Source organism: Arachis hypogaea, chromosome 5, assembly GCF_003086295.3.
Source record: "Arachis hypogaea cultivar Tifrunner chromosome 5, arahy.Tifrunner.gnm2.J5K5, whole genome shotgun sequence".
Lineage (NCBI taxonomy): Eukaryota > Viridiplantae > Streptophyta > Magnoliopsida > Fabales > Fabaceae > Arachis > Arachis hypogaea.
This window is the reverse complement of record NC_092040.1, coordinates 105,537,902-105,564,065: the sequence shown is the minus strand read 5'-3', so window position 1 is coordinate 105,564,065 and position 26,164 is coordinate 105,537,902. Positions and strand designations below refer to the sequence as shown.

At 31.8% G+C, this 26,164-nt stretch overlaps 3 protein-coding genes across 3 annotated transcripts; all 3 read left to right on the top strand.

The window, feature by feature from the left end:
• The first annotated feature begins 274 nt into the window (after nucleotides 1-274).
• On the top strand, nucleotides 275-6,680 carry LOC112802464 (protein farnesyltransferase subunit beta). Its single transcript, XM_025845696.3, has 15 exons — nucleotides 275-687; nucleotides 2,013-2,193; nucleotides 2,290-2,376; nucleotides 2,471-2,576; nucleotides 3,227-3,262; nucleotides 3,795-3,877; nucleotides 3,977-4,030; nucleotides 4,206-4,257; nucleotides 4,454-4,518; nucleotides 4,909-4,965; nucleotides 5,049-5,121; nucleotides 5,230-5,316; nucleotides 5,388-5,532; nucleotides 5,623-5,747; nucleotides 6,251-6,680. The coding sequence occupies exons 2-15, from the start codon at nucleotides 2,072-2,074 to the stop codon at nucleotides 6,488-6,490; spliced, it is 1,332 nt and encodes a 443-aa protein (XP_025701481.1). The 5' UTR covers nucleotides 275-687; nucleotides 2,013-2,071; the 3' UTR covers nucleotides 6,491-6,680.
• A 5,168-nt stretch (nucleotides 6,681-11,848) lies between these two features.
• LOC112799831 (CASP-like protein N24) lies at nucleotides 11,849-19,339 on the top strand. The gene is made up of 3 exons (XM_025841841.3): nucleotides 11,849-12,423; nucleotides 13,914-14,049; nucleotides 18,931-19,339. The coding sequence occupies exons 1-3, from the start codon at nucleotides 11,957-11,959 to the stop codon at nucleotides 19,147-19,149; spliced, it is 822 nt and encodes a 273-aa protein (XP_025697626.1). The 5' UTR covers nucleotides 11,849-11,956; the 3' UTR covers nucleotides 19,150-19,339.
• Nucleotides 19,340-23,638: 4,299 nt separating this feature from the next.
• Nucleotides 23,639-25,960, top strand: LOC112802461 (2-methylene-furan-3-one reductase). Its single transcript, XM_025845694.3, has 4 exons — nucleotides 23,639-24,036; nucleotides 24,276-24,599; nucleotides 25,203-25,362; nucleotides 25,449-25,960. The coding sequence occupies exons 1-4, from the start codon at nucleotides 23,824-23,826 to the stop codon at nucleotides 25,712-25,714; spliced, it is 963 nt and encodes a 320-aa protein (XP_025701479.1). The 5' UTR covers nucleotides 23,639-23,823; the 3' UTR covers nucleotides 25,715-25,960.
• The last annotated feature ends 204 nt before the right edge of the window (nucleotides 25,961-26,164 follow it).

The window sequence follows — 26,164 nt, the reverse complement described above, 5'->3', positions numbered from 1 at the left end:
TAATATAAATGCACGATAATAATGAATTAGATAGGAGATATGTTACTTTCTATCATAGAAATTTTTTGCCATTTACTCTGATTTTCGGTGTAGTTTTCAATTTAGTCGGTTGACCAGTTTTTTAACTGGTTTTTTGTAGTATGATTTTAGACATCAACCGAATTGATTAAATGACCGGTTTTAGTTAATTCGGTCGAACCGATCAGTTTGGTCCGGTTTCTAAAACATTGCTGGTGACCCTATCGGTTTATATAGTTTTTTCTTTAAACAGAAACGGCGTCGTTTCCTCGCCCCAACCCAGAATGCCCTAATCTGAATGAGCCACTACCCTACCCACCCCTGAAGCCCCAACATCTCTCTTCTCTGGTTTCTTTCTTGCCACTCTCTCCCTCAAGCTCTCTCGCCTCTCACCGTCTCACGCCACTCTCGTCTCCGGTGTCTCACTTCTCTCTCGGCCTGGCACTCACCGTTTTGGACTCAGCCACTCGTCGCGCTCTATGTTCTCAGTCCTCACAGTCTCAAGCTCAGTCGCCACCATCCTGCGCTCGCTTCCCCGGCGGAAGAACCAGACGGAACCAGCATCTGGTCCCTCAGGTGGTGGTCGTTGTCATCTTCTTGCTTCGGCCGTCAGTTCAGTTGGTCAGCTTCCTTCCTTCGCTGTCATTTTGTCCCTGAGCAGGTGCTGAGGTGAGCTTCCTTCGGCCCTGTTATTTCTTTTTCAATTTCATTGCTGTAAATCATCACTATACCTTGAATTTGTTGCTGAAATAATGATTTAGTTAAAGATAACTCAATAAATACGAAGCTTCTGATCAGAAACAACTTCATACTGTAGAGGATCCGGTTCGCTTAATACGGCAAATTGTTATGTTCTCTGTTCCAAGACTTAGTTAAATTTTATTTGTTGCTGTAAATCATATTTGGAGGTAAAGATTTTGTTGCTGGAAATTATTATAGATGAATTTGTTGTTGTAAGTGGAATTTGTTGCTGAATATATATCACTTAGCAATTTAATTTGTTGCTGGACATCACCGAGTTTAATTTGTTGCTGATTATCATCACTAAATTTTGAAAGTTTGAATTTGTTGCTGTTTTGTTTAAATAATCACTTAGCTAAATCATTGGTTGTTGAATTTGTTGCCGTGTTATTGAAATAATGATTTAGCTAAATTTTTTGTTGTTGTAAATCATATTTGGAGGTAAAGTTTTTGTTGCTGAAAATTATCATAGTTGAATTTGTTATTGAAAATTATCAATGAGTTGAATTTGTTGATGTGACTTGAATTTGTTGCTGAATATATCAGTGTGTTAATTTTTTTTTGTTGCTGAAAAACATCGCTCAGTTGAATTGTTGCTGATTATCATCACTGATCTCTAAATCTATTGCTGTCTTAATTAAATAATCACTTAGTTAAATCTTTTGTTGTGGTAAATCTTTTGGTTTTTTTGTTAGAAGTTTAAAAATGTCTTCATCACAAACACCATCAGAAACAATGCTATGGAAGATATAGATGCAAATCAAAATGAGGAAAATGTTGGTCAATCTCCAAATTTGTCCTATGAAGATATAGATGTCAACTTTGTGATCACTCATTGGATTTGATTAACTGATTGTGTTATCTTTTGTTTTCTCTTGTTCATTTAAATTGAGAAAGTATTTTGTATTAGTGACTAATTTATTATCTCTTTTTGCATCATTAATTATGTCTAAAAATTGATACTTGATTTTTATTAATATGTTTGTGAAGATATGCATTTTAATTTTTAATTTTAATTTTATTTTTATAGTTCTATATTTTTATTTAATTATGACCGGGGCAACCGGATTGAATCAATGACCCACCGGTTGAATTAGTATCCTGGTGACCTGGTTGTATGACCAGGTCAATTACCGGTTCTGATAACTATGCTACCTAGTCCTAAAGTGCAATGTTCCAGATTTATCCTCCCTTTGATTTAACCGTACTACACCCTATGTCTCAATCTTTCTGAATAAATAACGTGAAAACAGGAGTATCTGAGAACATTGGAGCTGCGAGCCTGTGACGAACTGTTCCCGTGCGTGTGAAGATGGATGAAATGACGTCATCGAGTCCAACAGTGAGCCAGCGTGACCAGTGGATGGTTGAGTCGCAAGTGTTCCAGATTTACCAGCTTTTCGCGACGATCCCTCCCAACGCCCAATCACTCATGTAACTAATTCACTCACTCACTTAATCCTCTTAATTATTCTCTGTTTTCTGTAATCATTCTCCTAATTCTGTTTAACCGGTTATATGATATGATAGGTTGGAGCTGCAGCGCGATAAGCACATCGAGTTTCTCACCAAAGGCCTTCGCCATCTCGGTCCCAACTTTTCCGTTCTTGATGCCAAGTCTCTCTCCCTCTCTCTCTCTCTCTCTCTCTCTATATATATATATATATATTTTTTTTTTTTTTTGTTAAGTTTGAAAACTTGTTTTGTGTAGTCGGCCATGGCTTTGTTACTGGATCATCCACTCGATTGCTTTGTTGGGAGAATCCATCGACGATGAACTCCAAGACAACACTGTCGAGTTTCTCAACCGTTGCAAGGTTTTGAATTTTTCATTCAATCAGTTGTTTTGGCCAAATAAATAAAAAAATTGTGCAACTAATGAGATTATGAAGCATTTGGATATGCAATTTCCTGGCTCTTCATTGGTAGTGCATTGAAATTATTTGGATATTAGACAGTGCAGTCATAATACAATATTAAGGTACATTTTTAAGTAAAACAAATAAACAATGTTTATAGGAGCTAGTATTCGTTTATATTTTCTTTCGAAAATTAATAACAAAAAAAGGTTCTAGATGTTACGTTAGTATTAGTAATAGTAGGTTTATAGACAAATATTGTAGTTTACCAGTCCAAATTCGTTCTAAGAATTAAAAAGTAGAAGTAGAAGATTGTATACGAAATTGTCTCTAATGTGTCTGGCACTTGTCCAACATGGAGATGGTGACTATTTAGAAGTGTTCATGCCTAAAGAAAACAACCCTAAACAGAGAGACAAGAAAGAGAGATGCTGTGCTTATGTCTGTCAAGTTGAGATAATGAGCCCTAGTGTGTTGCTAAGTCTTATCGTGCCCCTTTTTTACAGCGGAGATATGTTCTGGCTGTCTTTTGTGTTCTTTATATTTAGACTTGGTCTCTTGGCTGCCCTGCTCATTACTTTAGTTTCTTGTTCTTTGTGTATCAACAGGATCCGAATGGTGGTTTTGCTGGGGGACCAGGCCAGGCAAGCGGCTAATCTAAAATAATCTGTTCTCTCTTTTCTTTTTTCTGTTTTCTGTTTTTTCCCCTTTCTACTTGAGCATTGAGCTATGGTCTTATGGAGTTCAAATTTTAAGCTTTTCCTCTTTCACTTGCTCTTAAACTGCAATTTATTGTGTCTTCCTGCCAACTCCTATGTAAATGAATAGATAAGTAGATAAATAACTGACCAGGTTGTTAAAAGAAAAATTCTCTTAGTTGTAGTTCTTGAGTTGCAACTTGCAACCTGTTAAGTTGAATATGGATATAGCTTATTGGCTAGAGGGAGAACACGGGAAACTAAAAATGGAAACAATAAAGTAGATTTAGATTTAATGGTTTGAATTTAGATATAGTTTATAATAGGATACTATGGCATTGGGTCCATGTAGTCTACTGACTAGTAGAACAAGCCCTGGTGTTGGTTGTTGTAGTTATTGTTATATCTCTCCCTTGTATTCTTTTACTGTTTAAACTTTAAAATAACATAATGATTCATATGCTTGAATCTTTCTCAGATGCCTCATCTTGCCACAACATATGCTGCTGTCAATACCCTTATTACTTTGGGTGGTGATAAATCTTTAGCATCCATTAATAGGTGTCAGTTTATGTCAATCAATACATGATGTTACGTTGTAATGATAGTTTTCATACTTCTGGAATTCACTGGTACAATTCTTTGAATATATTATCTCAGAGATAAACTGTATGGGTTTCTACGGCGGATGAAACAACCAAATGGCGGATTCAGGTATGTTGCCTTGCTTATCTTTCAGATTAATGATACGGAATTAGATGGTTGTGGTTCTACTTATATTTGGTGATCATTGCTTGAGTTTTATATATAAGAACTTATGCACTACACACTACGCTTTTAGAGATGATTTGGTCCACCATTGTCGTTTAATCCCCAAATCTTTATCCAGGATGCATGTTGAAGGAGAAATTGATGTTCGAGCTTGCTACACGGCCATTTCTGTAAGTTGGTTATCTCTTTATCTGTTCCACATATGCTTAACTATAGATGTATGTATATATAATCGTACATTGCACTTTTTTGGAGACTAATCTTATTACTGTTGTACTCTATTATCCTCATTGTTGGAGGGAGACTTTTTATGGTACTTTTATCGCTAGGCATCTATTTCATAACACAGAATCTTGTTGGTTTCAGGTCGCAAGTGTTTTGAACATTTTGGATGAAGAGCTGACCCAGAATGTTGGGGACTACATTCTAAGGTTAGTTTCAAGAAGCTGTAACTTGAAATCTGTTGCTAATTCTGGCTGTATGTTTTTTGCTTGTAGAATAAAATTTATTATTTTCCATTTTTATTGGTTAGATTGTTGATAGATTATCCTTGAGATCAACTTGTGAGTGTTGAAATCATAGTGGAATTAATGCAGTCTGTTCTATGATCCATAATTAGTTTACTATGTGGCCTTAAGTTGGGGCCTTTAGGTTAGCCGGTTGGCCACTTATAATTATTGAAAGCACCAATAGCCACAATGTGATTATTTGTAAGCATTGTTTTCTTCTTGTTTGGTTCAATGGTCAACTACAAAGTTGTATAATTTCATTCTGTGTATTTCCTTGATATATTTTCTATGGTCTATGATGTTTCTCTGCAGCTGTCAAACTTATGAGGGTGGCATTGCTGGTGAGCCAGGTTCTGAGGCTCATGGTGGGTATGTTTCGGCATACTCTGTTTGTGATATACTTTCCAAATAATGTAATGTGCCATTATAGACATTGATTATTTCTTTATCAGGTACACCTTTTGTGGATTGGCTGCAATGATTTTGATTGGGGAGGTTAATCGCTTGGATCTGCCTCGATTAGTTGTAAGAGATTTGTTGCTTTCGTTCTGACTTTCAATTATTAGCATGTAAGAGTTACTTCTGAACTTGCCCATACTTTAAATGGTATAATATTCCATGGCTTTGTATTAGGAATGGACAGTATTCCGGCAAGGTAAGGAGTGTGGATTCCAGGGGAGAACAAACAAATTGGTGGACGGATGCTATTCCTTTTGGCAGGTGATTGCAATTTTCTGTTTACTTCATCAGTCTTCTGTGACATAGTTGGACTAAAATTTGAAAGTAATCAGGGAGGTGCTGTTGCACTATTACAAAGATTATATTCTATTATTAACAAACAAATGGCCGAAGTCTCAAATATTTCTAGCATACCTGAGGAGAAAGTCTGTCTGCATGGAACCTCCAGTGATGCAGCATCCCATCTCTGGCATGAAGGTTGGCTCACTTTAAAGTATATGGTTTTAGTCTTCCTATAATGAAATTTCATTTTCTTCTTAGTACCTGTTTCTTCCGATATTCTCGCAGGCATGAGTGAATCCTGTTCAGCTGATTTTAAGAATATAGGTTATAACTTCATTAATGACTGGAGAGCAAAGGATCCACTGTTTCACAGCATTGCCTTGCAGCAATATATTCTTCTATGCGCACAGGTCCGCGTCTTATTTGCTGTTTCTGTTTTCACTTGGTATTTTGTATCATTCTCCTAAGAGTGAATATGCCTCGGTGATACCTTGAAAAGTTAGATATTTAGCGTTATATCATATCTCATATCTGCATTCAAGACTTCGAAATCGTTGGGTCTGATCACCCTTAAAGTTATGCTGTATGATACATGACACCCTAAGATTCAAGTTATATAACAGTAAGGTACCTTTTTCCTTTTAAACATGGTATTTCATGTACTTCTTGGCATACCTAATCTGTGGTAGACATACAAATGAGTGAGGGATAGATACTTAAATTTCTTTAGCTACAAACTTTGACACTCAAAAATCAAAATGTCAGTTGAATCAGTTGCGTAAAATCAACTAGCTCAAATCCGTAGAAAAAATTGCACTGGTTTCTTTTGCCTATTTTAGGATATCAGAATCATAATATTCCATTCTATTACATGCTTTTGACCCTTGAATATTTTATTCTTTCCTTAACGAAGGAGCAAGATGGTGGACTTCGAGACAAACCAGGTAAACGCAGAGACCACTATCACACATGTTACTGTTTGAGTGGACTTTCATTGTGCCAGTATAGCTGGTCAAAGCACCCAGATTCTCCACCTCTACCTAAGGCAGTGTTGGGCCCTTACTCCAATCTTTTAGAACCTATACACCCTCTCTATAATGTTGTTTTAGAACGATATCGTGAAGCTCATGAATTCTTCGTTGGTGGATCATGATTAGTATAGTTATGCCCATGTTTTGTTTCACTTTGATGTAAAATGCTACTATCTAAAGCTGTATTTATTCCTAGAATGTGTACACCAATTTCGATACAACATTAATGTACTTAACTATAGGATTGGTGGGTTACATATTGTTTTAATAATATAAACAATAGTACTAGGTAAATAAGTTCTTTTCAACCAAGTCTGATTTCCTTAGCTTCTTCTCCCATGTTCTGTGTTCTTTTCCTTCCGTCATTCTTTCTTTTCTGCTCCTCCTCCTCTGGCTGTTTTCGATGCTGACTTGTGCTATTTTCTTGCATTTTTTTTCTTCTATTATTTGTTTTTGGTTCTTCTTATGTTGGTTCAAAGTAATCGTTGTCATTTTTTCAGAAAAGTTTCTTTTAAGACTATCGAGACTGTTACAAAAACACTAGTTTGTCCAATATTTCTCTTATACAACTTAAAAGTGGAATTCTAATTATTATTAGTTGTTAGTATGAAATTTAGGTTACATTATCATAGAAGTGATTGATAACACATGAAGAATCTTGTATATTTGAAATGGTTTGACTTTGGAATGAATAGCTAAATGGACTCTTATGTTATTTTCTTAACTTTGTTTTTTTTTTCTATTATAAATTAAAAAAAATTATTTTCCAAACAAAATTAAACGGACATTAATTTTTCAGAATGGACTATAATTTTATAAACTTCGTCGCATCCCCGACGAATTTCATCCAAATCCTCCATAAAAAAATTTGGCTGAAAACGAAACTCAAATTTTATAGGAGTACATAAAAATATACAGATAAGCTTTTTCAACATTGCAACTATTATCATATTCTCCAAAAATATATAGATAATGGTTTCTTATTAACTTTTTAACTTTTCTTCTTACTCAATTTAATATTTATGAAGATGTTTAGTGAAGTTTGCTGGTAGGTGCATGAACTTGCTAAAATTCTAAAAAAAAAAAAACGTATTTTGAAATTTAAAGTTTGGATAATTTATTTGAAAAAATAATTTTAATTTTATTATTAAAAAATCTTTTTTATTTTTTTATTTTAAAGCCTGAATAATTTATTGTGTTTTTCAACAAATGGATTACAAATCTTTTTTTAAATCAAACAGAACTCGTGATAGAAATGTGGAGATGGAGCTAGGATAAGATATTCGCGGCACGAGCTCCAAGCCTCCAATGCAGGTCTCCCTGATCAGTATTACAATATGAGTAGGGAGCAGCTGAGGTTTGAAACTAGTAGCAGTATCTACTTCCTTATAAGTTATAAGAAGTTGCATCTGGGTTTAAGTTTTATGAGAAAATAAATGAACTCTTAAATAAACTCATGTAGTGTGTGTGAATGTGTTGTATGAGTGTGTATTATATGAGTAATAACTAGAATTAGGAATTGTCTAATCCATTTGACAAAAAAAAAAAAAATATAAACAGAAATGACAATAGAATTATACGGGGCGGAAATTTTTCTAGTGTCCTCTCAACCGATTTAGTAAAATGTCTTCTATTCCTATTTTATTTTCATCAAGAGTCTTCGTTTGTTTTCCTTGCAGGAGTAGTGAATATTTGCATATATTTATGAATATTAAATTTAAAAAAATATAATATAATAAAATTTAATATAATTCAACTAAATATATTAAATTAAACATAATTCAAATATAATTTTAACATAATTAATATACATACAAAATTTTTAATATACAAATTAAAATAAAATAAAATAATATATATGGCATTTAGGTAAATTTTTTTGCAAAAAAATTATATATTTTCACGACATGTATCTCAATTTCCACCCCTGTCTCCATTTATCCAGAGGAGCTAATTTCTAGGGATGAACGCGGATCGGATCGGATCGAATATGGCCAAAATTTTGATTCGATCCGCACTAAAATTATCGGATCGGATCGGATCCTATATCCGCAGTTTTTAAACTTGGATCTGATCTTATTCGCTCCGCAAATTTGCGGATCGAATCGGATCGGATATCGGATATATCCGCAAAATACAAATATTTTTAAAAGTTTAATTTTATTAAAAAATATCAATAAAATTCGTTTTTTCTATTCTCTTAAATATGTCTACTCTCAAAATAATATTAAACATACTTTTCTTAAATAATAAATTAAAAAAATACAACATATATGATAATTATTAGTTGAAATAAAATATAAAAATAATATTTACTTATTTAGCAAAAAAGATTGAGTCATCTGCAAACAATAAATGATTAACAGTACGACATCTTCGATTGATCTGAATACCTTCAATGAGACCGTTTTGCTCTGCCTTATTTAACAAAAAGGATAATCCTTCTGCACAAAAAGAAAAAGGTATAGAGATAGAGGGTCTCCTTGACAGATACCTCTATTTGATTTAAAAAAACCAAAAGGTTGACCTTCGACAACAACAGAGTAAGAAACTGTAATCACCACCTCCTGTATCCAACCAATCCACCTAGATTCAAATCACAACTTCTCCAAAATGAACCTAAGAAAATGCCGCTCAACACGATCATAGGCTTTACTCATATCCAATTTAACAGCTATTTCACTCGATGGGCTCCTCTTCTTTGTCTTTAGATAGTGCATATATTCATGAGCGACTAGGACATTGTTTGAAATCAATCTACCCTTAATGAAGATACTTTGATTATGGCTGATCAGCGAAGTCATAAATTTCTGTAGCTGATAGATTAGTGCTTTAGAAATAATCTTATACACAACTGAGGAAAGGCTGATGGGTCTAACCTGTGTCATATCCTTTGCATCAGGAATCTTAGGAATGAGACAAATTTGTGTATGGTTGAAACTCTTTAGTAGTCTACCACTGACAAAAAAATCGCGGACAGCCTTAAAAACATCCTCGCCTACTAAACTTCAATAGAATTGAAAGAATTTAGCCGTAAATCCATCGTCACCAGGGGCGCCCTGGGGGTGAACACTAAAGACCGCACGTTTTACCTAAGTAAAACTGACTGATCTAGTTAATTTTCTGTTCATGGTTGCTGAAACTTTAGTTTCAAAATCTTCGAATGCATGTGTCGAATTAGCTTGGTCAATTGATGTGAAGATATCTTTGAAGTATGTTTCAGATACTTGTGCAATTTTCTCACTGATGGTAGCATACGTACCATCATTTTTTTTCAGTTTTTAAATTTTATTTCTCTGGAGTCTGAATTAGAATGATTGGTGAAAGAAACTTGTATTTCTGTCCCCCTTTTTTTAGCCACTTTACACGAGATTTCTCCCTCCAATAGCTTTCTTCCCTAAAGTAAGCATCCTCAAGTTTATTTTTCAAGACTTCAACCTATTCTTCCCATGTAATATCTTTCTCTTTAAGAATTTCAAGCTGAGATGTGAGTTCATTAATGTCCTTCTTCGAATTAGATTTGTTCTTTTGCTGCCATTGAACAATACGGTGCCTACAATGCTTCAATTTTTAGCCAAAACAAACATTGCTGAGCCGTCCACCCATTTCTTCCAAGTTTCAGTGATAATTATCTGAATTTCTTCTAAACCACACCATCTCTCCTAAAACTTAAACCTCCGATTAGATTTTTCTATAACCGAATTTGTATCAGGAAGGATAGGCGCATGATCTGAACCGTTTGCTGCGAGTCGAGACAGCAAGGCTGATGGAAAATAATCCATTCACTCACCGTTTGCAAGTACACGGTCAAGCTGCTCCCTGATTTGGTCTTGCCCTCGTCGCTTATTAGTTCTGGTGAACCTTCTTCCAATCATACCCAAGTCCTTTAGTCTACCACCATCAATAAAATTCACAAATTCAGAAATAGATGAAGCTGATTTTAACCCCCCTACTTCCTTTTCCTCGAGGCTCACTATAGCATTAAAATCACCCATAATTATAACTTTTCCAAAGAAACCTTGTACAAAAGAAGAAAGTTCTGTGTATTGGATAGACTAAATCCCATCCAAGCTATTTAAATGTACCCCAATCATCCCCCAAGAATAGTTCAAAACATGATCAGTTACCTTGACAGCTATGAAAAACTCTTTTTCAATAAGAATCTCAACCGTTGTGCCCTCCTTCCATGCTAAAGCCAATCCACCAGCTGCACTCGTTAGACTAACAATCCTCCAATTCGTAAAATAACAAGATCTCAATTTACTTTCTACCAGATAAGATTGATTTTTTGATTCACATAGAAACACAATTTCGGAGGAGTGAAATTAACATATCCCTTTAAGGTTATGAACTGTTCGTAGGAATCTTCCCAAGCCGCTACCATGAAAGAACTCTCATGACGAATTAAAGGGAAGAAATAAAGAAGGAAATAAAGAAAGGATTAAAGAAAGGAATTGACAAAATCAAACATTGACTTAAACGGCACAAAAATTTTGTTTTCAAAAAATTCTAGTAGAACAAATTGAAAGAGTATGTACTTCTCACATAAAACAACCTAAACGGTGCAAATGAATACTCATAATACTTTTATACGATAAAAAATATTATTTTTATTAATATATTTAAATATTTAGATTTGATCTATATATTATTTTTAAAATAAATTTAAGTACAAAATAAATTTTTAAAATATTTTTTTTATTGCATATTATGAAGATACGATAATCTTTCAGTTGTGCATTACAACTGTTGTTTGGAATTGTTACTGTTTTCAGCAGATAAAAAAGTTACGGAAAGATTTTTAAATATACTGTCATATTGGTGTATCAGTAATTTTTAACTGTTGATCTTAATTATATATATTATATATATTTTTTATAATTAAAATCAACGGTTAAAAATACTAAAACACGGTATGATGGTATACTTAAAATTTTTCCAAAGTTATGTATTCATTATCCTTTCTAAATTTTATATTATTATTGTTACAAAAAAAATGAAGCAGAAGAGCCATTATGCATACTTTATACGACACTTGCTTAGCTTCTTCATATTCTATAGGACCGAAACGGAAAAGTAACATATATATATATATATATATATATATATATATATATATATATATATATATATATATATATATATATATATATATATTATTTCATAATCACATTATATTATTATATTAAAAATTATAAAATAATGAATAAAATATAATTGAACACTTCTTTTGTACATGAGTTGGGGTCATGTTACGCCTCAAGATGGTCAAGTGGTGATTGTTGCTTTAGCTAGAAATTTTTTTTTTTCAGACCACCTAATAGTACACACCAAAAGTCGAGAGGTAGATATAAGTTTAGTTAAATACTATTCTTTTATTCTAAATATAATAGGAAATGATCATTACATTAAGCAACATATCAAGCCAAGCGCATTGCTTTTATTTTATTTTATTTTATCAATTTTATTTTTATATTAATAACATTTTGGCTTCTTTGAGAATATATAAGTAGCTATATATTTATCAATATTTATAACTGGAAGAGAAAATTTAGAAGTGTTCAGATCAATTTTGCACAAGTATCATAATGAGCAAGGAAACCTCAACACAAGAAATGAAAGATGTATCAAAACTACAAGAGGAAGCAAAGCCTCAACAAGTGAAAAAGGATTCACAAGACAAAATAGAAACTTCAAAAGAGAAGAATATCAAGAATAAGAGGAAGGAGGAACCCCAACTACTGGTTTCTGAGTCGCCACGGTCCATCACATACCATTCTTCCGGCGGCTCATTCTCCAGCAGTGAGGCCCCTCCAGTAGGCGCAACGGCGGTGAAAATGGCACAGGACGAGCCGGATAAGGTTGAAGAAGGCATAGTGGATGGGGGTCGAAATAGTGGTTACTTGATGTCCAAGAAAGAGGCCAAGTTGAGCATGGTATTGCTAGGGCTCAGAATTGCTACATTTGTGTTGTGTTTGGTTTCATTTTCAGTGTTAGCTAGTGATACCAATAAAGGGCCATTTTCTTACTCATTCTACACATATAAGGAACTCAAGTATGTTGCTCTTCCCTCCTCCTTCCTTCCTATTGTGTCATGAACAAGTTTCAACATTTTATTTTTTAATTTTATTTTATTCAATTTGATCTAAAATTTTGTACGGGGATGTTGTTACATTCTTTTGTTACTATTATGCTAAATGAACACAAAAATTTAGTCACTCTTATAGAAATACTATAAGGAAAGGGGCGGGGGGCCGTCAATAATTTTAGTCAAATTCTTGGTTAAAAAACCTGACGAACTTCCAAACTTTTTTTTTTAAATATTACTTCCCAACTCTTTCAAAAAAATTTAGTCCTAAACTTCATGAGTTATTGGTATACCAATTATTTTAATTGAACAATTTAGTCATTTGTATTCGATATTTTTGTTTATATCTAACTTAAATAATGTGATCATATGAATTTTTACTTGAATTTAATTTTATTTTTATTCTCTTAATTCTTGTACATATACTTTTTTATTTAACTAAACTCATATAACCAATTATTTTATTATTATTATTATTATTATTATTATTATTAAAACTAAAAAACACAGATACCACTTTAGTTTAAATTAAAAAGTGGTATTTAATAAAAAATATAAATATGCATGTTAGTTTTTGTGATAGAAAGATATGAAAAAGAGATATTTATTGAGAAAATAAGGGGAAAGGAGAAAATATATATATTAGAAATATAAAATTTATGGAAGGTAGAGAGATAATTAACAAAATATTGAAGATAAGTTGTATGAACACAAGATAAAAAAAAATATCATCATTTCCATAATTATGATAAAAAATATTAAAAGAAAAAAGAAATAAAATGAATAAGTTTGCATTGGACTTGGTTAACCAAAAAAAAACTTGGATATAACATTATTCTTATCTTTAATAGTTACATACATATTTATTTTCAAAAATTTCCGGGCAAGGCCGTCTCTCTCCTCTTTTTTACTCTTCTTGATACATATAAAAATACTAAATGACCACATATTTATTTTTATAATTAAATTTCAAATATGATAATCAAATTTTAAATTTATACTTAAAAACTAAATTTTATAAATAATACAATTAAATTATTTTATATTCATAATCAAAATAAAAATAAGAATGTAAAAATAGTAATTTATTTTGTGTTTATAAACATTTTAACTTAATTATATTGTTATAAGAATTTAATTATTTTACCATTGAAATTTTGAGGAATACTTTTTTATGAATTTTGATGATTTTATTATGTAAATATATACAAATGTATAGTGATTAATTTAATAATTAATTTTTGATATTTATAAACAGTTTTTTGTTAACTCTATTCTGAAAACTTCAATTTTATCTTCACTTAGCAAATATTGTCTATTCTCACTCCTAATTTTTTAATTATATATAAAATTTAGAATTAAATGTTAAATTTTTTCATATATAAACTATTTATACATATAATAGCTAATTGTTGTATTATGTGGTAAAATTTGGTTCTGGTGTGATTATTATGCAGCTATTGCCTGGCAGCAAATGTGATCGGGTGTGCGTATACTCTGGTGCAAATATGTGAACTTGGGAAGTATTTGATCACTAAAAAACACATTGGAAACACCAAAGTGATTCGTAGCATCACTTTTGCTATTGATCAGGTAAGGTACTGTTTTTGTCTGGGTGTTATTAAATAGTTAAAAAAATATTTTAGTAATTTTATTTTTGCTTTTATTATATTTAATAAAATTTTAATAATAAAAATAAAATATTAAAAAATAAAATATTTTTTTAGAAATTATAATTATATATTTTTAAAAAAATTATTTTAAAATATATTTTTAATATAATAAATAAATAAATATTTTTATATTATTATACCTACACATAATTATTAAATAAAAAAATATTTTTATATGAAAAGATATTTAAATATAAAATTATTTTTATTCTTTAAAAAATTTTATAAAAAAAATATTATTTAAAAAAATCTTTTTATAATAGTTTATCCAAATAAATTCAATACATACTATTTTCTAATACTCTTATTAGATTCTTTAATTCTTTAGTTATTGTTAACTAAAGAGAAGAAAAGAACATGATCAACTTATAGTTAAATTATTTTTTTATTTATTAAGAATAATAGGTTATTTAAATTAGCCATAGTTAGTATTGAAAGTGAATTAAATAAATTCATGAGTCCATTTAAATTTGATTTTTTAAACTGAACTTATGAGTTTGTGAATCAAACTTTAACCTAAATTTGAACTTATTTATTATATAAACCGAACTTAAAACTTAAATAGACTTAGCTCATTATCTCGTGAGCTAACTCAATTATATATATATATATATATATATATATATATATATATATATATATATAACAACAACAAAGCCTTGTCCCACTAAGTAGGGTCGGCTACATGAATCAAACGACGCCATTGTGCTCTGTCATGTATCATGTCTACAGAGAGACCGTTTACATGTAGATCTCGTTTGACCACCTCATGGATGGTCTTCTTAGGTCTTTCTCTGCCTTTCGCCCTTTGTCCATCTTCCATCTCATCCACCCTCCTGACTGGATGTTCTATCGGTCTTCTTCTCACATGTCCAAACCACCTGAGACGCGATTCAACCATCTTTTCCACAATGGGTGCTACTCCAACTCTCTCCCTTATATATTCATTCCTTATTTTATCCAATCGCGTATGACCACTCATCCATCTCAACATCTTCATCTCTGCCACACTCAACTTATGTTCGTGCTCTCCTTTAGCCGCCCAACACTCCGTACCATACAGCATAGCCGGTCTTATAGCGGTGCGATAGAATTTACCTTTAAGTTTTAAAGGCACTTTTTTGTCGCATATAAAACCAGATGCACTCCGCCATTTTGACCAACCTGCTTGGATCCTATGATTTACATCATGTTCAATCTCTCCATTATCCTGTATGATGCACCCAAGATACTTAAAACTTTTAACTTTTCGTAAGGTGTTCTCTCCAATTTTCACCTCCATATTGGAGTTTTCCCTTCTCAGACTGAACTTACATTCCATATATTCTGTCTTGCTACGGCTTATGCACAGACCATACACTTCTAGAGCTTCTCTCCATAACTCCAACTTCTTATTTAGGTATTCCCTTGACTTTCCCATAAGGACGATATCATCGGCAAAAAGCATGCACCATGGCACAGGCTCTTGGATGTGCTCTGTGAGTACTTCCAAGACTAATGTGAAAAGGTATGGACTTAAGGATGATCCCTGGTGTAATCCTATACCAATAGGGAATTCCTCTGTCACACCACCTTGAGTCTTCACACTAGTTGTGGCCCCATCATACATGTCTTTAATTGCCCGAATATATGCGATCCTTACTCTCCTCTTTTCTAAAACCTTCCATAAGACCTCCCTTGGTACCCTATCATACACTTTTTCCAAATCAATAAACACCATGTGTAGATCCCTTTTATTACTACGATACCTCTCCATCATCCTTCTTAATAGGTATATCGCTTCAGTGGTAGATCTGCCTGGCATAAATCCAAATTGGTTCTCTGTTACTTGTGTCTCTTTTCTCAACCTCCATTCTATCACCCTTTCCCATAACTTCATAGTATGACTCATAAGCTTAATCCCTCTATAATTTCCGCAACTTTGTATATCCCCCTTATTCTTGTAGATAGGTACCAAGGTGCTCTTTCTCCACTCATCAGGCATCTTCTTTGACCTTAAAATCTCATTAAAAAGCTTGGTTAACCAGTTGATGCCTTTTCCTCCAAGACCCTTCCAAACCTCAATCGGGATATTATCAGGTCCTACTGCCCTGCCATTTTTCATCTGCTTTAGAGCCTCTTTTACCTCGAAGTCTCGAATCCTTCGATAGTAGTCAAAGTTTTGATCTTCTTTCCTTGTGCATAATCGACCAAGGCTCGGAAGAGTCTTCTATCCCTCATTAAATAACTCGTAGAAGTAGCTCTTCCACCTTTCATTAATCTTCTCCTCTTGAGCCAACACCTCTCCATCCTTATCCTTTATGCACTTAACCTGATCCAAATCTCTCGTTCTTCTTTCCCGGCTCTTTGCAATTCTATATATACCTTTTTTTCCTTCTTTCGTGTCCAAAGACTGGTAGAGAGCCTCATATGCTCTTGTTCTTGCTTCACTTACAGCCACTTTTGTCTCTTTCTTAGCCGCCTTATATTTTTCCCAGTTATCTGCATTGCGGCATAAAGACCACTCTTTAAAGCATTCTCTTTTTATCTTTATCTTTTCTTGTATACTCGCATTCCACCACCAGGACTCCTTGTCTCTTGGTCCTATTCCTTTAGATTCACCAAAACTTTCTTTTGCTGTTCTTCTAATAACTTCTGTCATCTCCCTCCACATCTCTTCCGCGCTTCCATTCCCATCCCACCTTGCCTCTTCTCCTACCCGTCTTAGGAAGCTTCTTTGTTCCTCACCTTTCATCCGCCACCACCTCGTCCTTGGGTTCTTCGTATGATGTCTTTTCCTCAACTTTTGCTCAACGCGAAAATCCATGACGAGCACCCTATGTTGTGTTGTCAAACTCTCTCCCGGGATAATTTTACAGTTAATGCAAAATTTCCGGTCGACTCTCCTCAACAAGAAGAAGTCGATTTGAGAGCTTGTCATGCCACTCTTATAGGTTATAAGATGTTCGTCTCTCTTTTTAAAACATGTATTTGCAATGAGAAGATCAAAAGTTGAGGAAAAGTCCAAAATAGTTTTACCCTCGGCATTGATCACCCCGAAACCATGGCCTCCGTGAATACTCCCATATCCAGTCACTTCTCTCCCAACATGGCCATTTAAATCTCCTCCTAAGAAAATCTTATCTCCCAAAGATATGCCTTGAACTAAACTCTCTAGATCCTCCCAAAACCTTATCTTGTGTTGTTCGTCCGAACCCACTTGCGGTGCATAGGCGCTAATCACATGAAAAGCACCTCCCTCCACCACAAGTTTGATAGAGATGATCCGATCTCCCACCCTCTTGATATCAACTACGTCCTTCTTCCACTGCTTATCCACAATTATTCCAACTCCATTCCTATTCTTCACCTTTCCTGTATACCAAAGTTTGAAACCAGAAGAATCCAACTCCCTAGCCTTTGCACCAACCCATTTCGTTTCTTGTAGGCACATAATGTTAATCTTCCTCCTTGTCATGGTATCCACCACCTCCATGGACTTTCCTGTTAGAGTGCCTATGTTCCATGTCCCAAATCTCAACCTTTTGTCGCTTCGACCTTTACCTTTTCCTTTGTGAACTAGCTTATTTACCCTCGTCCGTTCACAAAAACGCGAGAACCCTTGCTCATTTAACACTACATCCGGGCACCGATGCAGCGGCTCTTGCTTTGACACCGTACTCGAGCCATACGGCGCGTTACTTCCGGGTAACGACCTAGCTTTAGCGCAATAATGTCTTTGATTCATGTCATGGGGGGTTCGGCTATATTTTTACGTTGATTGTCGAAGACCTAACACAACCCTCCTCCTTTATCCGGGCTTGGGACCGGCTATGTACCACAAGTGTAACATAGGCGGAGTTATATATATATATATATATATATATATATATATATACATATATATATATATATAATTAATTAATAGAGGTATAAATTTTTATTTTTATAAAATTATATATTATATTTATGTTATTTGAGTTAGTTTATGTTCTCGAACTGATTTGTGAATAATAAGTAAGTCGAATTTAAACTTTATAAATAGACTCAATTATTAATAAATTATCTCATAAATTAAATTTAAATTTAATTTTACTCAACTTAGTTCAAATCACTTTCAACCCTAATGATGATAATATGCATGCCATGATAAATAGCATTTTTTTTATCTTAACACGATAATACAACACATGACATGTCATATGACATTTTTTATATTCCTAATTATTATATAGACGTAATATGACGCGCATCAGACTTCTCAAATAATAGAGAATAAATGAATATTATAACTCTTATTTTTAATAATGTCATTTTTTTTATAAATTTATGTATATATAATATAAAAAATATGTGTAGAGTAACATTATTATTTTTAAATAATTATTCATATATAAATATTTTTATATAAAAATAATAATTAAAAATTATTAAATAATTTAATATTTTTACTTAAATAACGTCTCTATATTTTAACTATTATCTTTAAGTAGAAATATTTTTATTATATGAATAGGTTCTCACCCTATTTCAAAAATATCGTTAGATGCCGGCTCAATAAAATTATATATGGTAATATTAGGAAAAAAAAATAGTTAAAACTTATTTTATTTAATATTTATTAATTATTATAATAATTAATAAATATCAAATAAAATAAATTTTAGTTGATTTTAGCCCATTTCTTTTTATTACCAAACATTTTCGAATTATATAATGGCTGATCTGTGTAACCAGGAAACCAAATTATGCGGTGTATTCAATGTAAGTATGAATACATGCATGATGAAGTAAATGATAAAGTATTGGTTGGTTGTTGCAGGTGTTGACATATTTGTTACTGGCAGCAGCAACCTCAGCTGTCACTATAACCTCAGTAATCAACACATCCCGACAGCAGCAATATGTGTTTTCTGTAGTAATTCCATCTGAATTCGTTGAAATGGCTAGTGCATCTGCGGCTTTGTCCTTCCTTGCTTTTAAGTCATTTGCCATGGCCACTCTTCTCTCTGGTTACATCCTTTGCAAGTTCAACAACTAACTATATCTCTGTGTAGTTGTTCATGAACATGAAGTTTGATGGTTTTCATGTTGATTAATTATGAAATTATTAGCACCTGTCCTAGATTTTTAGAAGCTAGCTAGATTGGTTTCTGAAGAGGTAAGTTTTTCCGTTTCCTGAACTCTCAAGATAATGTGGGAATGAAATCAATGATATTTGTTTGTTTCAATTTTATATGTTGTTGGTTTTGAAAACCTAATTGGTCATTAAATCAGTAGAATTAAAAATTTAAAAATTTGAAAGTCCAATCAAAATTTAATTAAAGTTGAATTAGATATAGTAAAATAATATATTTATGTGTAAAATATATTTTTTTAAAAATAATTTTTGTATATATTTTATTATTTTAAATTAGTTAATTATTCAAAAATTATAATGGTTTAACCAATTATTATGTTCTTTGACTTTTTTTTTTAGTTTTTTGATCATTTCATTACCAACTAATTTTTTACTCAAATCGAATTGATTTGATGATCGATTTTTGATTAATCTAATTGAATTGATGAGTTTGGTTCAATCCTCAGAACTATTTAGAAATGCATTAATTATTTACAAATAAACAAGCTTTAATTTTTCCATTTTGATCAAGTAAGGTTTTAATATTTTCATTTTCATCAATCTTGACGAGGGCAGCGGCAACAAGGTTAATGAGCACTTGGTCTTGTTTGAGTTGCGGTATTACTACAGTTTTATCAAACTAATACTGCCATATTCCGAGTAGGTCCAAGCTTTTATGTGAGATGTAATATTATCTATGCTTACCACGTTCTTTGTGTAATATGATACGAAGAAAAAGAAATTATCAAAGCGCAAAAAACAGGTAACTTGTGTAAAATTCACAAAATTAACGGGGAAATCTAATCCAAACTTTTATCAAATTTCAAATCGCCATAACTTTCATTCGGAGTTCTGATTACCGCATTGTTTGCGGTCACGCGATCATTGTGTCAAGTTCTATAAAATTCACCGAACAAATTGGTAGGTAAATCTCAATTTTTTACTCAGCTGCTCATTCCCTCATTTTCAAAAATCTTGAGCAAATGTGTTGAGATTTTGTTGAATTTTAGTGTTTAGAATCAAACTAATTTTATAAATTTGCTGGGTCTTGTTCCAAATTTTCATTGGTAAAGTGAGAAACTTCTAATTCTTGTAAATTATTAATAATTATGAACCTAAGTTGATTTTGAGTAATATTGTTAGTATTAGATATTAAATTGTGAGTTTTTGGGTCAAATTGGTGGTGTTGAAAAGTTTGAGTTTAAATTTGGTGGTTGGGATTTCGTGTTTGGTGAGGAGTTGAAGCTTTGGAGTTTGAGAAACGGTGAAATTTGTGGTGTCTGAGTATTAAAGAGGAATCGGCCAAAGTATGGTTTTAGTTTCTCGTAGGTAATATATAATGTTGCGTGAAAATTTAGGCTAGTTGACCATAGATTAAGTTGAACTAAATGGAATTGCTAAGGTTTAGTAAGTTTTGTGTGAATTGTTGAATTTGTGATAAAGGTGTGTTGAGTATTGATATTGACGAGAATTGATGAGAATTGTTGATGATGATGGTGGTTAATGGCGATAGTAACTTATAATGATGAAATTGATGAATAATGTTTGTAATTTGGATTGAAAATTGTATTGTATATTGATGACATTATAGGTACGGATGATGAGAAATAGTTGGAAAACAGATGAATTATAATTGTGTGGTTGTTTTGGTTATAAACTTATGCTATAGGATTTAGAGTTTGGAAAGCATAGGGATTGTGGTGATTTTGGTAAAAATTTAATTTTTATTTAATCAATTTTGGTGAGCCATAATTCGGCATTCGAATTCTTAAATTTTGTCAAACTTGTTTCAAATGAATATTGGGTCCGTAAAGTTTATGCCGTTTGAAGAATTGATGAAAACCATTTAAAATAAAAAAGTTATGCGCGTTTGAAGTTTGGTGTAAAAATCTGATTTTTTTGCAACTTAGCCATTTTGATGAAAAAGGAAGACATGCGTATGTGAGAAAAGAGTGAACCTATAAGAGGCGGTAAGTGGTAGTGGATGGGGTTATGAAAGATAGAGTTCTAATTGAGAAAATGTGAACATGTTGATTATGATATGAAAGAGAACTATAATAATGATGATTAAGAAAATGATGAAGTATTGTTGATATATGATTAATGATTGAGTTAACGTGAATTGTTTTAAAAAGTGCAAATACATTTCTTTGCATTATTAATATGCATGTTGTATTAATTTCTTTGCAAGCTAGTTGTTGACAAGTATAAATTTTTTGTAGTTCAGTGAACGAGAACATATATTTGTAAAAGTTTATCTAGCAGAAATTAAAATAGAAAGCCCACAATGTATAAAACATGAGACTTATCAAAATGGAGAAACAGAGGAAGTTGTTGGGTATATGTCCGAGGGTTGTAATTCGAAAACTCTGAGCGGGTGTGAAGTTGCTAATGAATGGAACAATTGGGATAATTTCAAGCATCTAATTGCTGATGAGGAATTTTTGTTTGATGGTTTGGTGAAGAAGGTGGCCTCAAGTGAATACTATGAGCAAATTACTTTAATGGTGTGTGTGAAGGACATTGGAATTGGGATTAAATTCAAAAATAAATGTGAAGAAGCTGAATATGAAAAATCTTCCTTCTAGTTTTAGAGGGCTTAAAGCTATAGTCGTTAATGAAAAACCTGTTAGAGCTGCTGTCACAAGATACCATTTGACGAGATTTGGTATTCAAGCTAAAGTTGCAAACCACATTAAAAAGGCTGTTTTATTATGTGGGAAAAATAGTTCTTTAACTTCAGGTAAGCTTCAATTTCCTTTTTGTTGTTTACTGTCTTTTATGTTGTGTAATTGAGTATATTTATTGAAGTTTAAATAATTGGATGTGGAAGATTATTTCAACTTGATATTGTTTTCGTTGAGAAGGATTCATGGTTTTTGAGAGAGGATGGAGTTTTTAATATCTGGTAACTAGATTGGAAACAGAATGGTTATATGTTGAAGATATCCCAAATGATCCTTCTTGTAACCAATACTAGTAATGTCGAATTTGATAAGTTTAGTTATTTATCTTGTTTTGACTCTTTATGTTAGATAATTATTTATTATTTTGATAAGCTTGTAAATTTATTATCTGATATTTAATATAAATTATATGTAAAAGTTTATTTGTCTTGTTATCTAATATTTTGTATAAATATTATTTTTATATTTAAAAGTTTATTTGCATTAATTGTCTACTATTTTTCAAATAGAAAAAATAATTAAAAAAATGTGGCTATTAAAATCGACGATAAAGTTATCGCTTTTTAAATTTAAAATAGACAAAAGAAAACAAAATATAAATAACGAACTTGTCCGTATTTTAATAATTAAATCGACGGCTCTTTTATCGATTTTAATGAATAAAATATTGACAGAAACGCTGTCGATTTTGTATAATAATATCGACGGTAAAATTGTCGATTTTATTAAGCAGGTAAAATTCTCAAACTCATATTATAGACGGAAAGATTGTCGATTTTAATAAATTATTATTGACAGAATCATTAATTTTATTAGAATTTTGAAAAATCGACAAGTTTAAAAGCGATTTCATTCGCCGTCAATTTTACCATCGATTTTAAATATTATCGACAGTTTAACCGTCAATTTTAACGGTGTTTCTTGTAGTGGACCAATATAGTTGAATAATTTAAAGGGCTTATAATTCTATAGCTATTTTATTTATATATGGGTGAATTATTAAAATAATATTTAAAAGTTTATACTATTAGTAATAATAACCTTAAAAGATATAAATGAAAAATAAACCTCTAAATGAGTTTTAAAAACGACAAAGATAAAAAAATATTATATTTTTTATAAGTTTCAAATAAATTTTGTATTAACAAATAATTTGTGTATTTATTTAAATTTTTGTGAGAACATTTGGATAATTATTTATAAGGTGCATACAAAAAATCGAAACAAAAATTTATCTTTAGACTTTTTTATTTTTAAAAAATTTGTTGGTATTTGACATAAAATTACCAAATATTAAGGATGAAAATATCTAGACCTTCTAATAATACTTGTATAAAGAAGCACTAAAATTTGATCTTTAAAATTTTTTAAAAAAGATTTAATATTTGATTATTATTACTACGTTTGAAAAATTTTCAGGTAACATTGAGTAGTTTAATTTACCCTTTATTTTGTAAAATATCGAACATTAAAAGACTTTAATTTTATGAATTGAGGCTACATATTGCGGCAAGTGTGCTCCAGTCCAAACAGCTTTAATTTCCGTCTCAAGTTGTTTCAAAGCAAAAGTTAAAGTAGCTAGCTTGGTCAAAGAAATGCGACGTTATTCTAAGTTCTAACATCAACCAACGTTGCCCTTTTAACTTGTCCAAAACAAATGTAAGGAGTGACATCATGATAACTGATAAGTGCATTGAATTGAATTATTTCCCATTTTGTAAGGTGTAACACTATTATTGTGGCCATGCTATATAAATAGCCATACTGCCATACCATCTTCATATCACAAACATACAAATATTACCAAGTTCAATCCAACTTCCGAATTTCATTTCTGTCCATTGAATCTTGTCCTTTATTTCATTTATTTTCCCTTATACCAAATAGTTAGTTGATTAAATCTATTATCATGGCAAGCACACCTAGCATTCCATCTCACATGAAAGCTTGGACCTACTCTGAATATGGTAACATTGAAGACATTCTCAAGTTTGATCCTAATGTCCCTGTACCAGAACTCAATGATGATCAGGTTCTCATTAAGGTTGTGGCTGCAGCTCTTAACCCTGTTGATTATAAGAGGGCCCTTGGAAATTTCAAGAACTCCGACTCTCCTTTGCCGGTAATAGAATTATCTTAACTCGACACCAAGATAGTTTTAAAGATTTACTTTTATTATAATATAAAATATTTTATATAGTGATTCTATTACATAAAACATAATATATAATTGAATACAAATATAATATATTATGTGAAAATTAAACCTGTAAGTTAAAAAGTTTGGGAAACAACGTTGTACTATCAACATTTTGCAATTAATTTGAATCTCAACCTCAACAAAAAATATTCAAAATTCAGACTTCCCCTGGCTATGACGTTGCGGGTGTGGTAGTGAAAGTGGGAAGCAAAGTGAAGAAGTTCAAAGTTGGAGATGAAGTGTATGGCGACATCAATGAGAATGCATTGAAGAACCCAAAGGCCATAGGGTCACTAGCAGAGTATACTGCAGCCGAAGAGAAAGTGTTGGCTCACAAACCCTTCAATTTGAGCTTTGTTGAAGCCTCTAGCCTCCCTTTGGCAATCATCACTGCCTACCAAGGACTTGAAAGAGCTTCTCTTTCTTCCCAAAAATCTATCCTTGTTCTTGGAGGTGCTGGTGGAGTTGGAACTCATGTTGTTCAGGTTTGGTGCATTCTATTATTATAGTACTCCTTCTATTTCATAATGTTTATGTTTTGATCATATAACTTTTTCATATCTAATAAGTTCAAAACTAACGTGTACTTACTTTCATAGGAAGATAATAGTTAAAAATGGTTAAATCACATCAATTTAGTCAAATATGTTAAATTATCTAAAAAATTTTAACTATTAATTTTTTATATAAAAATAATTACATATGAGTCTTTATCATTTTTACTATGAAAATATCTATATCTATAATATATAAAGGACAGATCAATATTAAATATGTTTTACCGTATATATCTTTAAATATAAAATATTAATTATTTTGTTTAATTTTATATTTATTAGTAGAATTTATTTTAATACACTATTAGTATAAAACAACTTTACACGTGATTGAATGCACGTAACGCTATATTATAAAAAATAACTACTATTTTTATTGATTACGTGAATGATTATCAAAAGATGGATGTAATTGTTCGAACGTGTAAATTTTTTTACACTGTCAGTGCATTAAAATTAAACTCTTGCTAATGATATTATATATATTTAATAAATAAAAATATGAGTTAATCTACTTGTTTGATGAGGCAGCTTAGCAAGCATGTGTTTGGAGCATCAAAGATAGCAGCCACAGCCAGCAGTGGCAAATTGGAACTGTTGAGAAATTTGGGAGCAGACTTGCTTATTGACTACACCAAGGTCAATTTTGAAGATCTTCCAGAAAAGTTTGATGTAGTGTTCGATGCAGTTGGTAAGTTGTTGTTTGAAAAATCCGAACTATTTATATGAATTACACTATAGAAAACTAATTAAAATCATGAATGTTTCTAAAAACAGGTCAAAATGAGAGGGCATTGAAAGCTATCAAAGAAGGGGGTAAAGTTGTGACAATAGTAGAACCTGAAATTCCTCCTGCTATTTGGTACTTACTCAATTCAGAAGGTGTTGTGTTGGAGAAATTAAAACCTTACTTGGAGAGTGGGAAGATCAAGCCAATAGTGGATCCTAAAAGTCCCTTTCCATTTTCTAATGTCGTTGAAGCATTTGCCTACTTGAAGACTCATAGAGCCACCGGCAAAATAGTCATACACCCCATCCCATGAACATAAATTGATTATTTATATATTAAGATATCCATGTCTCTGTGTTCTTAGTTAGTTTCCGTTGTTTTGTTGTGGCTATGTAATAAAAAGGAAAAGAGTGTGGGTTCCTGAAACTCCTTTTACTAAGGTTGTTTTAACTATCCATTTGGTTTGTGATTTGGACACCTAATAAGCAATGACAAGTTGCATTGTATATTGATTATGGGGTTAAAAAATATTTATTATATACAAACATCTAATTGTTTATTGACAAGTTGCATCATAAGCGATTTCAACCAATTGATGAATGCCTCTTAAACTAGCTTAGAGTAAGGCTAGCTTCATTAGATTTTTGGATGACAACTCTCAACATCTAATCCTCTACTTGAGTATTTAATTTAGATTGATCTTTCGTCTTAACTTTTTTTATACTTCTTTTAGAACACTGTTTTTAAAATTTAGATTCTCTAA